Source organism: Gouania willdenowi, chromosome 20, assembly GCF_900634775.1.
Source record: "Gouania willdenowi chromosome 20, fGouWil2.1, whole genome shotgun sequence".
Lineage (NCBI taxonomy): Eukaryota > Metazoa > Chordata > Actinopteri > Blenniiformes > Gobiesocidae > Gouania > Gouania willdenowi.
In genome coordinates this window covers 26,873,530-26,892,760 of record NC_041063.1, presented here as the reverse complement: position 1 = coordinate 26,892,760, position 19,231 = coordinate 26,873,530, and the positions used below count along the sequence as shown (strand labels likewise).

The 19,231-nt window shown below is 35.8% G+C and overlaps 1 protein-coding gene across 1 annotated transcript in view; it reads left to right on the top strand.

Annotated features, from left to right (window-relative positions):
- Positions 1-19,231, top strand: part of dok6 (docking protein 6) — a 60,952-nt gene that overhangs the window by 32,570 nt on the left and 9,151 nt on the right. Inside the window, exons 2-4 of the mRNA XM_028434881.1 lie at positions 2,930-3,037; positions 11,424-11,538; positions 16,094-16,213. Coding sequence (XP_028290682.1) covers positions 2,930-3,037; positions 11,424-11,538; positions 16,094-16,213 — 343 coding nt within the window. The remainder of the gene's footprint in view (positions 1-2,929; positions 3,038-11,423; positions 11,539-16,093; positions 16,214-19,231) is intronic.

The following is a 19,231-nucleotide window of genomic DNA, read 5'->3' as shown; positions in this document are numbered from 1 at the left end:
AATTGTGACGTATTCAGATGAATGAAAATTGTAAAAAATAAGCAAAAATGGGCTTAAATTGTGAAAAATATTCCATTTCTTGAAGACATCTGGAAACCACTGGTTTAAAGAATGTGTCAAACATGTGATTTTCTTTCCTTATTGAAGTGATTTGTAGAATAATATATAACACAGAAGTAAAACAATGTCCTCAGAGAAGTGAATTGGTTTTTAACACATTCCCCAATGTTCAGGCATTAAATAAGTCCCACTAAACTAAGAGACATTTTCAGTCACTTGTGTGTAATTACAAATCAATATGTGTGAGTTTGTGAATAAAACGCAGCAGCTCAACAATATAAAAGTGTAGAACATCCACGATAAGCCTCTGGTTCTTATTCTGCTCAAGTTATCTCAGTGAATTCACTTTTGTGTCGGTGTAATTACTTAATCGGAGAAACTTCTTGAGTGAATTACATTATGTGCAGCAGGCGAGCAGTATTATTTTAATTCGTTCTCCCAAAAGGGTTCTTAGGTTAGTTTGAACCTCACTATTTAAAAGTTTCCCATGTGTGGATTGACAAATTACATCTCCTTTTTCTTCAATACTTCCATTTTAGTTTAAATATTTACAGTTAATATAGTGATGATGCACTGTTTATATTGTATTTAGTGTTTATAGGAGGCGTGTGCATCACTTAATGTGCACAGAGGCTGATAAGGACCGAGGGATCCACTCTGGTCAATTATACAAAGTGCCAAGTTGAACTCACTGGGCCTTTTATGAAGTATATAAAGCAGCTGAGCAAACAAATGAATAGCACTGCCATGGTTCCCTGTTGCAGGCGTGCGGTGGTCGGGAACCATACATCACGTGTAGTGACAGAGAACGTCTTCACAATATTAAGGATGAGAAACCATTTACAGCTTCCTTTCTCTGGTGCTCTCACCTCAGTGTCAGTTTCACTAAGACAAGCTTTACATTTTATAATGACAGGTTTACGGTGGCAGGTACAGTAGGTGTCAGACCATTCGCAAATACAAAAACACAAAGTCAAATGAGAAAAAACTGAATGCAAATGGTAAAACACAAATTCAAATGGTAAAAAACACAAATTCAAATGGTAAAAAAACACAAATTCAAATGGTAAAAAAACAAACAAAATGGAAAAACACAAATTCAAATGGTAAAAAAACACAAATTCAAATGCAAAAACACAAATAAAAATGGAAAAACACAAATTCAAATGGTAAAAACACAAAAAACAACACCAAAAGAACCAAATTCAAATGGTAAAAACAAATGCAAACGAGAAAAACACAAATGCAAAAGCCACAACTTTAGTTTTTTTCATTTGTGTTTTTTCTTCTTTCTTTCTTATTTATTGACGCGTTGCAATCAACTTAAATAGCTGCATATCGCCACCTACTGGACGTGTTTTATTTCATTACTTTGTGTGTGTAAGACAACAAGGCAGCCAAAAAAACTCTGTATTTCATTTAAATGAATAAAGACTCATGTTGTTCCTCCGCACAAAAATCTTTAGTAAAAGGCAAAAGATTTATGAGTGAAATTTGTGTTTTTTGTTCACTTTTGTGTGTTTTTTGTATTTACGAATCAGCCACCATACATATTTTCTACAAGATGACTTTAAAAGATTTAATAAAATGTAATAACTCCATTTGTTAAGTCATTAAAACTAATTCCACAGGTGTCAACTAATAAAAACAATATAAACACAAGTATTTTATTCACAAGCTCCAGTTTTTACGCTTTGTGACAAAGTTATTAGTATTTTTTCTTTTTTGTAAACACTCTTGAGAACACATTATGTGTGTGAGGATTTCAAGGTTGGAGCTATATTTATACACTATTTATGTACAATAGTGAGGCATTAGTGTGTGTGAGTCTCAAAGGATAATGTTTTAATGCTGGTCATTTTAAAATACTGTACTGAGTGCGTTCTGAAGGGGAAAAGGACAAAAAATATTATGATTTATCTTTCATTATAATTATGACATGATCGTAACTGTAATTGAAAAAGCTGTTGCTGCTGTAATTGTAATTGAATTGTTATTGTTATTGAGTTCACGTAAATGCATGAAAATTATGTAAAAACTGTAATTTCAATTTTAATTAAACACAAATCAATGGAACCATGTTACAGTTCTTAAACATATGTAGTTAATAATTGTTAAAATGAGTTTAATATCAACTTTAACTCTAAGATAAAATTTTTTAGCATATTATACTTTTAGCATATTATACAGCTTTCTGTTAGCATTAGAGATGCTAACAGAAAGCTAACACAAGAGGAAGGATTTGCTTATTTATTAAAAGCTCAGTAATTGTGTAGTGGAGTAATTGAGAACGTCATTTTAATTGACTTTCAGGGAAAAAATTATAGTTGTAAATTGAATTGTAATTGGAAAAAATGCCAGGCCCCGTAATCGTAATTGAGTTGTAATTGAACATGGGTAATTGAAGACGTAATTGTAACCTTTCATCAGAGTAATTAAGGTTTAATCAACTTTCAAACTAAGTCAGAGATAAAAACTAATAATCATGACTTCATTCAGGTGCTTTAGCTTTAATCATAAAGAGTTTTAAGGGTATAAAAAAGCACATTTTGACTGTAAAGTAGTGTAATCATCACAGTTTAATTACTCTACAAATGAAAGCCTGAAGGTAAATCCATATTTTGGCCAGTGTACACACGGCTGCAGCTGCTTGATTTCTGCTCCAGGGGTTTCTGAGTTCATTTATTGACGCGTTAATAACCGAGCTTGTATAATGTGAACGTAGAGTTTGGTTTGTCTTTAAAAAGCAGAAGTGAATTATTGATAAATGTTTGGTCATTGGTGGTGTGTGTGGAGCTGTGCAGAGAATGTGAACAGTTTTCTCGGTTTTTGTTGCATAAAAAAACCTGCTGTGGTTCTGTGTTTCCAGATATTTCGGAGGTGTTGGTTGGTGTTTAAAAAGGCCTCCAGTAAAGGACCCCGACGACTGGAGAAGTACCCCGATGAGAAGGCAGCGTACTTCAGGAGCTTCCCCAAGGTAACGGACTGACACAAATGTTTCTGTTGGGGTCAATGTGACCCCAGGGTTGTTTGCCTCCAGTTTCTGGCACTTTGTTTATTTGTTGAATACATAATTAACTCATTAATAATGAAATCTTGACCTGCTCTCTAGCGCCACTATCAGGACAAACTTTTAAATTAGAATTCATTGGAATACACAAAGTGACTCCAAAAAACATAACACAAAATAACACGAAATTACAACAAAAACACACACAATTACTAAGAATACTTAAATCACCACCACAAAATTAGCTCCAAACATACAAAAATACATAAAATGAGAGAAAAATACACAAATGACTCCAAAAAACACACAATTAATACAAATAAGAAAATGACTACAAAAATATACAAGATAACAACAAGAATACACAAAATGACTCCAAAAAAAGGCATAATGACAGAAAAATACACAAAAGGACAATAAAAATACACAAAATTACTCAAAATACAAGCAAGACAAGTACAAAACTATACAAAACAACAACAATACACATAAATGACATCAAAAACACACAAAATACACAGTTACTACAAATACAAATAGGACGATTACAAAAATATCTCTAAAATACAAAATGCACATTCATGACTCACAGAATAATCAATATTAATTGATGTTGGTGACCCCCCTTTCCTCTCATAAATGTTTTTTTTGTAACATATTTGGGGTTATTCACTATAAAGTCCTCTGCTTCAGACACATCCTCCTCTACGTCACTTTCACTGTGAAAGAGCTGTTCCAAAACCTCATCAGCTAAAACAGCTTGGTGTCAAATTGACCCCAGAGGAACACCAATGCATGTAATATGTGTTATCATCATGATAATATTATGCTAATCCATTGTACCCATCAAATTAGGAAAAATCATTAAATATTCAGCAAAAAAAATAAAAAAATCAAATAAACTCTGAAATAAATAAGAAACATTGAATGCGGTCAAATTGACCCCAAGGATAATAGGAGGGTTAATCAGATTATCCTTGGAAATATTGTTCTGATGAATTACGAGTAAATTGTCAGGTGTGTGTGTGTGTGTGTGTGTGTGTGTCCTGCAAGTATAGCAGCTGCACTAATAGAAAACTCAGCCCAAAACAAACGAAAATGGAAAAGAAGACAGATTATAAGAGCGATGATTTATCCTGAGGGTTCTAAATCAATGGTTCAGCGGTCTAGTGTCGCATACTGAGAGATTTTCACAGACAGCAACTTTATAAGCAACTTTTCCTCTGGTTTGGACGACTTCCAGGAGCAGTGAGCGATGGTCTGTTAAGGTGAGGAAGGGAATGAATATGGTCTAAGTCAGACAGGGGGCCATATGTGGCCCTTGGCCTAATGCTGTGTGGCCCCTAAAGTCAATGAACATAATTACATAACATCAAAAACAAAAACAACACCAAAAATTCACAAAATGACTCCAAAAAATATGCATAATGACAGAAAAATAACACAAAATAACAAAAACACACAAAATATCTGCAAAAATACAAAAGGCTGATAAAAAATATACCTTAAACGAGAGAAAAATACACAAATTATTCCAAAAAAACACAAAACATGAATACAAATAATAAAATGACTGCAAAAATATACAAAATGACTCCAAAAAACAGGCATAATGACAGAAAAATAACACAAAATGACTACAAATACACTGAGGATGACCCAAAAAATATCTCCAAAAATACAAAAGGCTGAGAAAAATACAAGAAAATGAGAGAAAAATACACAAATGATTCCAAATAATAAGACGATTACAAAAATGTCTTAAATAACAACAAGAATTCACAAAATGACTCAACAAAACAGTGACAGAAAAATAACAAAATTAATAAAAATACACACAAGACAAGTACAAAACAACAATACACATAAATGACACCAAAACACAAAATCACTACAAAAACACACAAAATGAGTTGAAATTACAAAAATTACACAAAAAACACAAAAAATTACTACAAATACACATAGGACAATTATAGAAATGTCTCTAAAAATGCAAAAGGCTGAGAAATTACACAAAAATAGATAAAAGTGCACAGATTACTCCAAAAAACACATGCATAAATGACACTAAAAACACAAAAACTACACTAAATTATTCTCGTTCATGCAAAATGTGAAGGTGATTTTGCGGTTAGCTGTTATTAAAGATGATCATATCACATTCCCGTGATATATTTCTTGTTAAACAAATGACACACACCAGCAGTGTGATTTCTGCATTACATATTCATTTTGTAAATCATCTGAAGCAAATAAATGTAAAATGAATAACAGCAGTTGAGTTTATTGTAAGAAGTTTAATAGTCATTAAAATCATCTAAACAAGGAAAGATAAAGAAACGAGAATAAAGTTCAGAGGAAATGAGTAAATCTGAAAACAATGAGACCCTGACGTCTAACAATGCTGTAGTTTAAGATAAGATTCATATGTAGATGCTGTGTCATCTCTGGTCTAATGTCTACATGCTCTCACTTCTTCTGTTGTTGCCTAGTTTAGTGAATCAAGCGTGTTCCTTCCTCCTACTGTATATCATGCTGTCACATGGGCTGTCACATGGGCTGTCCCCCCCCCCCCCAGGGTAAAAACATACACCCAGTGCTGAAGTGAGCGATGATAGCGCCCACGCACCAGTGCATCTAATAATGCATCGCCACAAAGATCAGGAAAAGGTCCCGTTGTGAGGGCTTCATTCAACGCTGCAGTGATTTCACTAGTGCTGATTTACACCATCAACACTTTATTCTTACCCAAGGTTTAGTATTAATCTCTAACAACATTTATACAGTATACATTACATCATATGATCCAGATCAATAAACTGGTTCTGAATCAGTTTGAAAATTCCCAATTTCTGGCTTTGTTTCCATTACTTTTTATTTTCAAAGTCTAACGTGTGTTTGAAGGTGTTTCCATTGAAGGTTGTTGTGGAGTCTGGGAACGCTGGTGAAATCTCATCCAGTGAGATTCCTCTGCCTCTTTAGAACCTCTTTAGAACCTCTTTAGAACCTCTTTAGAACACCATGTGTTCCTTTGTTGTTTCACGTCTATTGTGCCACTAATCATTATTAAATATAATGATAAGAATTGTCTAGTTCTCCTCACATTTCCAAGAATAATGGAAACACAGCTATAGAGATTTTAAAGCAGGGTTTCTAAAGCAGGGGTACGTGTAACTGGGAGGGGGTCACCAGATGCCTTCAAGAAACTAAGAATATTTTTTGAACAATTTGATTTTGAGCCCATTTTTGCTTATTTTTACCTTTTTTCTACATTTACACCAAACTTCTCATATTTTAACCTATTTTCATCACTTTTTCTTTCCATATTGTTGCTCCTTTTAATGCATTTTTGCTACATTAGTCCCTTTTTTGCCACTTCTGCATCAAATTTTAATGCCTATTCTGCACCTTTTCCCACTTTCAAAGACATTTCCACCACATGTCACATTTGTTGACACATTATTGTCACTTTTTACCTATTTTCACCATATTTCATGCTTATTTTAACCACATTCACAAATTGTCATGCACATTATTTGCCAATTTAAACTAGTTGACACTTTGAACCCTTTTTACCACTTTTTTCGGTCTGTTTTTACCCACTTTAATTTGCAACTTTGAACCAATTTCTGTGGTTTTTCAAATCTCATTTCACCGCATTTTCCAATACTTTTGGTCACTTTTAACCTATTTTATTTCCGATAATAAAGAAGTGTCTCAGTTGAAAAAGTGTTTCCATTGAGATTTAACCATACATTTCAATATGGAAACGTCTGAAAAACCTCCTCATGATTTTTTGTGATATTTGAGTGTTTTTTTTAAAATTCTGGTGTTTCCATTTCCAGTTTTTATTGATCATGATTCAGATTTTGCACATTTCCAAGGTTCATGAAAACTCAGCTTCTAATTATTGGTGAAATATCCCCAATCTTTATAAAATGTCCAGCTGGTTCCTGGGTGGACACTGGGGTCTTTTTCGTGTGGAGTTTGCATGTTCTCCCTGTGCTGCGTGAGTTTTCTGCTGGTTCTGGAGCTTCCTCCCACAATCCAAAAACATGACGTTAGGTTGAGTGGAGTCTCTCGATTGGCCGTAGGAGTGAATGTGTGTTAGTGGTCGTCTGGACTGTGATGGACTGGTGCCCTGTCCAGGGTGTACCCCCACCTAGCGCCCAATGAGAGCTGGAGAAAGGCACCAGTAGACCCCCGGGATCTGTTGGTTTCTTAATGACCCTACTGAGTTTCATCTGAATCGGGTCATTTTCAACAAAACAAATGACAGTGGCCATACAGTACATTATGACCTACTGTATCATTATTATTGGGGATAGAAATGTGAAGTGTGATCATTGATCCAGATATCTAACAACATCTGGAAAAGATGAGATTTAGCGTTAACAGGAGGTTTACGCTCTTAGGTTTTCCAATAGTTTCTCACCATCATTCGTTTAAATAAATATGAAATATGAGTGTGTATAAAATATATAAAATAAACAACTACATAGACTTTTATAAACACGAGACCATGTATTTATGAAACTCTTCTTAAACCCACATGAGCTTTGAAATGATAGGACTGGTCTGATCTTCACATATTCATGCATTTACACACATAAATACTGTATAAATGCATTTACACACAAATACTGTATAAATGCATTTACACACATAAATACTGTATAAATGCATTTACACACAAATACTGTATAAATGCATTTACACACAAATACTGTATAAATGCATTTACACATAAATACTGTATAAATGCATTTACACATAAATACTGTATAAATGCATTTACACATAAATACTGTATAAATGCATTTACACACAAATACTGTATAAATGCATTTACACACAAATACTGTATAAATGCATTTACACACAAATACTGTATAAATGCATTTACACATAAATACTGTATAAATGCATTTACACATAAATACTGTATAAATGCATTTACACATAAATACTGTATAAATGCATTTACACACATAAATACTGTATAAATGCATTTACACATAAATACTGTATAAATGCATTTACACATAAATACTGTATAAATGCATTTACACACACAAATACTGTATAAATGCATCTACACACATTCACATTAGTGGTTGAATGGAAGCATGAGCTAAGAATTCCCTTAGTCGATGTTTACTTTGTCCAAGCATTTGTTCTCATTTCCTGCCTCAGGGTTGAAACTGATTCTAATATAAAATATTCAGATATCATCTCTGCTTTAATAAACTAGCCTGTGCTCAACATCACCAACCTGTGATTTTATCCTAGTCATGTAATAAAATATCCGTGTTAGAGGTAAATGTTGACCAGATGATATCTCCGAGTGCTTTTCTAGTTCTTAATGCTGACATGAATGTTGATCATCTCCAAAATATTGCCAAACTCCGCCCTCTTTTAACCTTTCCTGACGAAGAAAAACTTGTCCATGCCTTTGTTTCCTCAAGGCTGAAATACTGTGACGGTGTTTTTATTGGGCTTCCTGCACCAAACGCTCCAACACCTACAGAACAGAGAACCGTGTAGCTAGGATACTTGTGTGACCTGGCTAGAACTGTACAATCTCCAGCCATAGGACCACGTTTGGTCAGTGTGCTTCTTCCATCAAACTGTAGAACCCACTGCCTGTCCATCTCAGATGCATCACAGAGTTTAAATTGTTCACGTCCACGCTCAAGTTGTGGCTGAAAACAAATCAAAGTTGTAGCCACTGTGTTTCAGATTGTGCTTTCATACATTTTGTACTTAAGGAAAAGCTCAACCAGGGACAGGAGTTGAGAATTAGCACTAGTAGCTACGTATACACTCTCTATGCATCACATCAGTTGCATCTTTTGCTGTAACTATGTCTGACTGCATTGTCCCTGTCAAATAAATAAATATATAAATCACACCCATTCTGTTTTCACGGCACTAGCTTCCGGTTTCTGCTAGGATGGAGTAAAAAAATCCACTGGTCACGCTCCATTATACCTACAAGAACTCATGTCACAGCAGCCCTCCACCCGCACCCTCATCCAGTAGCCTCCACCTTCATGTTCCTACCACCAAGTGCTGAACCATGGGGGACAGAACCTTCTGCTGTGCTGCACCAAGGCTTTGGAACATCTCCTCAGCCTCCCCATGGAGCCGAGAGAAACACAAAACCTGGACCGTTTTAAAGCTGAACTGAAAACATACCTTTTTAATCGTTAATGTTTTTAAATGTGTAAATTCAATTCAACTTTATTTGTATAGCGTAATTTACAACAAAGTCATCTCAATGCGCTTATCAAAATATAAAGTTCATAATAAGAAAGAAAAAACCCAACAAGATCCACATGAACAAGCATTTAGAGACAGTGTGAAGAAACAAATCTCTGTAGATCTTATGTTGAAGGTTAACATTGACGTAAACAATAGGTTCATAATAAATGGGTCAGTTTTTTTTTACCTACTGTTGCTGACTATTGTTCTCTGTTTGAGTGACATCACTTAATCAAACCTTTTCTAACATTCCACACTATAAAATAAGTCATAAAAGTATGTAAGATTTGTGCTGATATCGTATCGGGTCAATATTGGTATCGGCCAATACGCAAGGCTGCAATATCGGTATCATATCGGAAGTGAAAAAGTTCATTATTATTACGTGGTCCTCCAATCAATCCAACACATTTTTTCCTTCTGGAAGAGCATTTATTTTATCTTTGAATATTATCTGTGTTATTTTATAAGAAACAATATCTTTATAAGTTTCATAAGCTGCTGTTGGTGCTGATGATTGTGGTCCAGATAAAGTATTGAAAATGGAAGAAAAAGCCTCGTCTACGCTGTGTGAGGTATTAGGTATTAGTTCTGCTCTCATTGCCTTTAACTGCCAGGCTTTACAGGACGGGCAGTGAGCCCAACGCATTCATTCTGGCAGAAGGCCCTCAGTTAGTGCACAATAGAGTACAATAATGTAATGGAACTTATCTCCAGAGAGAGAGGACCACGGTGAACAAAATGGGCTGTAAATAAGGATGATATTCAATTAAATGCCATCTTTAGAAGGTTTTTCTCCCCAACTATGAATCTCTGGGTGAGTTGAAGTATCGGTGCTTGTAAATGCACTTCTGACTAATGACTGAAAAGCACAAATAAAACGTCTACACACAGTTTAATCTCAGCTCAAACGTATTCATGTGGCAGCCAGCACAAGAATTCATGGATACAAGGTGATTTTTGTTCATCTTTCTAACTTTTAATTCTAATCTCTACAGGATTTGTTCCATTTTTTAACATTTTATTTTCTCAGCAAGTTCTTTAAGGCAGGAATTCTCAACATTGGAGTTGTGAGATTCCTTCAACAAATAGAGAATCAATATTTTTTCTACTGATTTTTACTCTTTTTCTGCAACTACATCTATTTTCATCACTTTTTCTTGCCATATTTTTGCTCCTTTTTATGTATTTTTGCTACATTACGCCAATTTCTGACACTTCTCCATCACATTTCAATGCTTTTTCTGCACATTTTTTTCACTTTCAAAACATTTTCTAGCACTTATAAAACCTTTCCACCTAATATCACATATATTAACCCATTATTGTCATTTTTAACCTCTTTTCACCATATTTCATCATTATTTTTGCCAATTTAACCACATTTACAATTTGTCATGCCCATTATTTGCCAATTTAAACTAATCGTTCCAATATTAACACTTTGAACCTTTTTCTATCTGTTTTTATTCACTCTAATCTGCAACTGTCAGCAAATTTCTGTGGTTTTTAAAATCCCATTTCACCACCTTTTCCACCATTTTTGGTCACTTTGAACCATTTTATTAGTGATTAAAACCATGATTTCCATCTTTAAGATGACTATAATAATAATAATAAACGTTCCTGGATAACAGTGGATATTATTCAGATGAATAAATAAATGTGGTTATCACAGATTCATAGAACAATAGACCATCATTTTACTGACTTTATGGATGGACCCCAAAAATCTCTCCCCTTTATTCCCCCTTATAGATGGTCCTGTCTCCACATGTTCATGTCTGTGTTCAACCACCTTCAGCTACAGTGGGGGTCCCCGCTGTCTGGGACCTTTATTGTGGGGTTCACAGACTGAAAAGCTTGAGAACCACAGCCTTAAGGTTTAAATCCCTCCTTGTTCCAATGAACACAGAGGGAAAATGTATTAAATGTAGATGTGAAACTTCTAAACATAAGCAGTAATGTGGCTCTAAGAGTCCAGAGTTGGTAAATAATCCCTAATGTTAATGTTGATGCTATTTTTTGCTGCTGGTATTTGTGTTTTTTAAAGTAATCCACTACGTCCACATTTCCTCTTCAGATCACGGAGCTCCATAACATCAGGAACATCACGCGGATACCGCGGGAGACGAAGAAGCACGCCATGGCCATTATCTTCTGTGACGACAGGTCCAAGATGTTGGCCTGTGAATCAGGTACGTTTGATTGTTTCAGTCAAAATTTAAATCTGTTGTCTATGATTCCAAACATCAGATTCTGCAATAACAACATTGTATTCTAGGAACACTAAACTAACAATTAGCTCAATAAAACTCTTCAGAATAAATAAATATAGGAAAGGGATTTGAACGCTTCCAACTTTATGCATTATTAACAAGCAAACCAATTATTATACCGTACAGAATGGTTACATCAAAACAAAAACAACTTGACTGCAAATATACTAAACCCTCTGATCTTCCCTTCATTACTGCTACTCTCCAACATCATCACTGCTTTAAAAAAATTCCTCCACCTTATCTGTGTGGTGGAAAGTTCTAGACATTGCAAACGCTGCGTTAAAACTCAGCTTGTCGTCTCTTATTTGGCACAACCCTGACCTTGGAAATACCAAAGTTTCTTTCCATTTCAGGACTTCTTCTCAGAAGGCAGGTTTAACAATCATTTCCTAGACGACTCACAAATGGCAAATTTTGTACAACGTCCATGTCTGGTTATCAGTGACGTGCCATCAGGGTAGGAAAGGTAGGCAGTGCCTACCCAAGGGTGAATTGATATTTTGATTATTTGTTTTAATTATAATATAATTTCCAATAGCCTACAGTAACTATAAGTTTGAAAGCGTCCGCATTTTGTGCGTTTCAAACCCCAAATTACTAAACGGCGCTATTTCCTGGAACAGCTGCACAGTCTCACTCCGCTGTAAGGCAGAGGGAGGCCACGCCCCCTCCCAAAGGCACGTCGCTCCTCTGCCTCCATTCCCATAGCGTGTTTTTACGTGTTTGCACATGCGCAATCAGGTCCCCAAGATGACAACCATTTGCGTCCAAAGGCAGCGTAGAGAGCTGCCTTTAGACGTAACCGTGCTATGCTAAATGCTATACGTAAGTTCACAGTACATTAGTGAATAGACGCCTGAGCTTCCAGACCTTCAGCAAAGATAAGGTCAGAACATGTTTCATACTTTTCACAGTGAATGGAACAAAAGGAAGGATTGGCTTTGTGGATGCTCCTCACTGAGGCTGTTCTAAGTTGTTGTTGTTGTCTTTTTCTCCATGTTTCTGTGTTTCCAACACAAACAACAAATGCGCTGCCGTATCATGAGATATATTTTGTTGGAGAGTATGGAGGCTATATTAAATAATTGTTTATGTTTCTTTAATGGTGTTTATGATGTTAATTTTGTTAGATGATAAATACTTGTTCATGTGGATCTTATTGGGTTTTTTCTTTCTTATTATGAATTTTATATTTTGATAAGCACATTGAGATGACTTTGTTGGGAATTGCTTTATAGAAATAAAATTGATTTGAATTGAATTAACACTTGACAGCATATGAAATTGTCATTGTGGTCTTGATTTGCAACGTGCCTACCCAGCCCTAGTGGTCACGACACGTCACTGTTGGTTACACACATTAAAAAGAAAACGATTGTGCTATACAGCTGAGTTGTCAGTTACTAATGACATCAACTTTTGGGCCCAGATTTGTTTCTGATTATTATGTTATTTCAACAAATCGGTCTCACCAAATCCTTCAATGTTTACAAGATTTTGTTTGAATTTATATTATATTAAGGTGACTCTTTCTTGGCATGTAAAACTATTTATCTTTATGCAACTTCTTCATTTTTACTTTGGACCCCAACGTTGGGTTATTTCACCACTCGCAAATATTGAAAATCCTTTACATGAGGTCATTCTGTGTCTTATAATAATTTATTGTTTATTTAACACAAGCTTAAACATGTTCCAGCACAAAAAAAAACCCAACAAATTTAGAGGAGCTGGCATGTCCACCAGATAGGATGTATAGAGATCTTTTTTATATTCTGAGAGAGTATATGGAGCTGTATTACTGTACCAAATGTCAGTTTACTGTCTGATATAGTTCCTGAGGTATTGGAAGCTGAAAATGGAAGAAAAATAACTAATTTGTTTAAAAATATCTCAGAAAGTGTTCATCAGATCAAACTAAACAATTACAGTGTGACTGTTGAATTATCATGAAACAATTGGTAAGAATCAGATTATTTTTAGACTGAAGTGTGTGGGATGTTCTGAAAATGTGTTGAAATGACATTTAATAACCGTACCGTTAGTACGTGTCAGATATAGCATAAAAAAAAAACCGAGGGAACTGATGGAAAATGTGTGTTTTCCAGCTCATTAAAGCCTGGTATCAGGGGTGTTGCAGAGATGTTGTTGTTGCCAGTTGGATCAGGTTGGATGAAAAGATTGTGTTTTTGGCGTTCTCCTTCTCTATGACAGCGACATGTCTTGGAGTCTGGGTGTGAAAGCCTTCGTTGGCGACTGTTGGGCAGATTCCATGAATATGTTGAGTTACGCTGTGAGCCAAAAGGTTTCAAGTGTCGACTGTTTCTCGCGGCGAGAAAAAAAAAAAAAAGAAAAAAAAAAGGCGATGCATCCTTTTGCAAATCCTGACGTTTAAAAAAAGCCTTCGGTGAAATTCTACTTTGTTTTTAAGTGTGTGAGACATCTTAGAGTTTTGATAGGCTCGGTTGAAAAATTGGAGTGTAACCTGTAAATTGGGTTAAGATAGAAATAGCATCAAATGTGTCAGGTTGTAGAGAAGAAGAAGAAGAGGAAGAGGAAGAGGAAGAAGAGGAAGAAGAAGAAGAAGAAGAAGAAGAAGAGGAAGAAGAAGAAGAAGAAGAAGAAGAAGAAGAAGAAGAAGAAGAAGAAGAAGACGAAGAAGAAGAAGAAGAAGAAGAAGAAGAAGAAGAAGAGAAGAAGAAGAAGAAGAAGAAGAAGAGAAGAGAAGAAGAGAAGAAGAAAGAAGAGAAGAGAAGAAGAAGAGAGAAGAAGAAGAAGAAAGAGAGGAGGGAAGAAGAAGAAGAAGAAGAAGAAGAAGCATCCAGGCTGTTTGTTCAGCCCATGTTCTACTCAGTGGTCCTACAGAGAGGGAGTTTGGAGGCGTTCAAAGGACATGTCACAATCAGAGCAGCTGAGCGTGTGGAGGAAGTAGTTAAAGAGCAGAGCGACAGGTGCCTATGAGCACACGAGTGTGAGAGAAGTTGTGCTCCAGGCAGCAACAGACCTTTATCTCACCCTGAAGATCCATCACAGTGACATCGTTGGCCAGAACCCATCACAACTAAAGTGAACGAGTGGCACGCCTAGCACGCACGTTAGCATCCCTACAAACGTTAGCGTGGACGCTACATACCCCATGAATATTCCCTTTAGCTGAGGAGATAAACACTTTAGTAGCTCACATAGACAATTTGATATAGCACGCCGTTTTAACATTTATTCAGTAAGACTTACTACTTGCAATATTTGTTTCAACTCATAGGAATTATATTCAGACATGTCAAAATGTTAATTATAGATATCTGGAAGTTCATTTTGACACGTTACAAATGAAAAAACGTGCACTTTGCCCCTAGTGGTCAAATGTTTTAATTACAGTTTTCCCAAATTCCTTCGATAAAATACAATACTTAATATAACATACATCAGTGGTTCCCATACTGGGGTACGTGTACCCCTAGGGGTACTTGAACACCTCTAAGGAGGTACACAGAAACACTTGTCAGTTATTTTTTTTTACATTATTGATTTTTTTTTTTACACGCACAGACTTTTTTTGTGTCCATCAACAATAATGTGAATAAATGAGTAAAAAGACCTAAATTTAAGGTTAATGTTGGATGAGACACAGGAAAGAGTTCAGATAAGCATGTAGACACAAATATAAATAATAAATATTTGAAGTGCCATATGTCACAGATGTTAGACTAACCTCGGGTGTTTTCATTGCCAAACCTTTGAGACTTTAGGTTGGTTCTTCTTCTGTTGTGTAATTCTTCTTCACAATGTAAATGGTGAAGCAACACTGCACCCAGCAGTTCATGTATGGTACTGCAGCAAAAAGCAAGATTTCATCATGAATTTATAACATTAAACAACACATCAACGTATATCAATCATGTTACTAATCATTTTTGCATTATTGTATATGCTACACATATTGTGGTTGGCGCCAATCTATATCCATATATTTAATTCTATAGCTCCAAAGGTGTCATGATTTAATGAACGACACTTAACGTCAGCCTTCATGACACCTTATTCATGCTAATGACAGCGTAACGTCAGCGTTATGTATAAACTTTAGGTTAAGTGTTACCAGTTGTCTGTAATAACAGCACATTTTCAGTTTTTTTTATATCAGTGGAAAACGACAGATTTTTACATTTAATAACAACTATTGATCAATAATATCATGTCCATCTCTATCTGTGTGTGAAATGATTAGTATGAATGTTACCCTGACAGATCTGTCCCTGTATGACACAGCCTTTGAACTGAGTATTGATGAAAAGGGAAGCTCCGTTCTGCCCTGCCTTTTTTAATCTGCACCCGATCGATGTGATTGATTTCTCTCTCTGCTGGTTACTGTTCGCCCCAGTCATGTCCAGAACATTTTATTCTGAAATTAACGAGACAAAAAACACTGAATTGTTTTCCTGTGTGTGTGTGTGTGTGTGTGTGTGTGTAGAGCTGGATGCAGAGGAGTGGTGTAAGCTGCTGTGCGTGGAGTGCCTGGGCAGTCGTCTGAACGACATCAGCCTGGGAGAACCCGACCTGTTAGCGGTGGGAGTGCAGCAGGAGCAGAACGGTGAGAACCCAATTAGACCTGGATCGCACGCACGCACATCACACACGCACACACGCACGCACGCACAGGACCTGTCACCAGCCACTTAGCTACTGCAGTCTGTGTGTTTGTGTGTTTTTATAGTGAAACCTGAACGAGTCGAGGGACTGAAACAACAACTGTCCAATTAGAGCGAGATAATGAGGACTGGGTTTTTCTTTTTGTCAATATTGGATAAAATAAATCCTTTCTCACAGTTTAAACAAGTGGTTCTCAACCTTTTCTGCCTATGACCGCCAAAATAAAGGTTCCAGAATGACCTGTACATGAAGATGGTTGAACACAGACCACAGACACGAGGAGACAGGACCATCTATAAGGGGAATAAAGGGGAGATTATTTGGGGTCCATCCATAAAGTCAGTAAAATGATGGTCCATTGTTCTATGAATCTGTGATAACCACATTTATTTATTCATCTGAATAATATCCACTGTTATCCAGGAACGTTTATTATTATAGTCATCTTAAAGATGGAAATCCTGGTTTTAATCACAAATAAAATGGATTAAAAAATGACCAAAAATGGTGGAAAAGGAGGTGAAATGGGGTTTTAAAAACCACAAAAATTTGTTCAAAGTTGCAAATTAGAGTAAACAAAAAGAGTAGGAACAATTAAGATAGTTTAAACTGGCAAATAATGGGCATGACAAATTATGATTGTGATTAAATTGCCAAAAATAAGTAATATATATGGCAAAAAGAGGTTAAAAGTGACAATAATTGGTTAATAAATGTGACGTTAGGTGGAAAAGTGCTGAGTATGTCTTGAAAGTGGAAAAAAGGTGCAGAAAAGAAATGTATTTATTGATCTGAATAATATCCACTGTTATCCAAGAAGTTTAGTATTATTTGCGCTATAGTATATAGTCATCTTAAATATGTGAATTATTGTTTTAATCAGAAATAAAAATGGGTTAAAAGTGACCAAATATGGTGGAAAATGTTTGGTGTAGTTGGACTAAATTGTCCATATCTTCAAAAGCATTCATTAAATCAAACTAAAAATGTACAGTGTGTCTATTGAATAATCATGAAGTAATTGGTAAAGAATTAATTCCATTTGTAATTGACTGTAATGACACAAACCCTTTACATTTCCCTCCAACTGTAAATCATTTGTTTGGTTTAAAAAATGCTTCCAGCTGCATTTCGAGCATTTAGAAAAGACTGAAAACAAAGTGAAACTAAAAGCCTAAGCTTGCAAAAACTCTTTTCTAAATCCTCCCCAAAAAAAGCAGGCGCTGGTAATTAAATCAGTTTCATTTTCACTGTCCCTAAAAATACACCCCACCATGACATTTCCCTTCACTTCAGACCTGAATGGTATTTTTGGGCCATTAAACATAATTAGTTTGGACTAAATTAGATTATGAAGAACTGTGTGTCTCACTGATGCTGTCGTTAAAAGACAAAGTTCAGTGGCCAGTAGATGTTAAATATGTAGACATGAAGTGTTTAGTGACAGTTTGACTGTAACGGTTTAAAATGGATGGAAAACTAAAAAGTTATGGGACATTTTCATGGGAACGTAAGCTTGGGAATTTTGGGAATATTCAAAAATAGAAACTTTTCGTGAGAAAAGTTTAATGAAGTTAATGGGAGTTAAAAACTGTATCATATCCAATCACAAATATCAGCATCACAAAAACAGATTTGTCAGTAGAACTTGGTTTTTTTTTAGGTTTTTAAACATCAAAAATGTGATTTTAACTAAATAACTTTGTGGTAAAAACAGCATTAATGATCCTAATAACAGCTTTTCAAGCACAAACAAAGCTCAATGTTTTTCATGTTAAAAAAAAAAATTGTTTAATATAAAATAATGACTCATCCCATTAGAAATTAGGGTTAGGGTTATGTGCATGTGATTGATAAATACAGATATTCTTTAGTATACTTTGGTATGACTAGTGTACAGACTCTGTGTGACTCTTCCAACTGAAACAGGAACGATTAAAGGATGATATAAACCAGTCTCCATAGTGACACCATGGTGGTTAGTGGAACTGCAGCCACCAGCGTAGCTACCGCGGGAGCATCAGCTGTTTCGGACACAGCTGATTAGATACTGTGGATACTCGACCGAACCCCGACATCAGCGGACGGGTCGGGTTCAGACAGATATTTAGAAGTGGTGGTGGGTGTTGTTTGCACGCAGCGTTCTTCACTTCCTGCTGCAGCAGCTGTAGCCCTGAAGAATGCAGCTTTACCTGTAACAGTGAGAACAGGATCCCAGTGGAGGAGGACAATTAGAAAGAAATAATAACAGATTATCCTGATCTTTGATACATGGATTATATAAATAGATCTGATGGATCTCTTGTTTATGTTTGACGTTCTCTTGTTACCCGTACTCTGATCTGATGTTGACATTAACAGTTTTATCACTAAAACAAACGTAAATATGTCATTTCTTTGAGGAAATTAAACAAGGTTTTTACTGTTTGGTCGGACTCAGAGGAGGAAATGCGTCCTGATCAGCACTTTAACTGTGACACGGTTATTTATTTACTCTACGTTCATGTGACTGTTTACTGCTAGACCTGTGCACATGCCTCTGCGTACATCTGTGGAACCAAACAGTAGTTTAGTCCACTATGCTTGTCTTCTTTCACTCTCCAAGCCGTTGAGAACGCGCATCAGCGTCATTTGACGCCACGTCTGCAGACCCCAGAACAGCAGGACAACATGTATGACACAATCTGTTCAGGGCAAAAGGTAGACATATGTGTGAACTCATTCTCTTTGGTTTAGTCTTTAAGCCCTAGTATAAGAACAGTGTTCCTTTAGTGCTACAGCTGTGATCCTATTGGCTGAAGAAGTGGGCTGGACACGTGCAATAGTACAATGATGAAGTTTCTAATGTTAATAATAATAATGCATCAATTTTGTATAACGCTTTATCATAGACACTTAAAGTCACTTTACAGAATTAAGGCATTATTCTTTCACGCCACACTTAGTGGTGGTAAGCTAC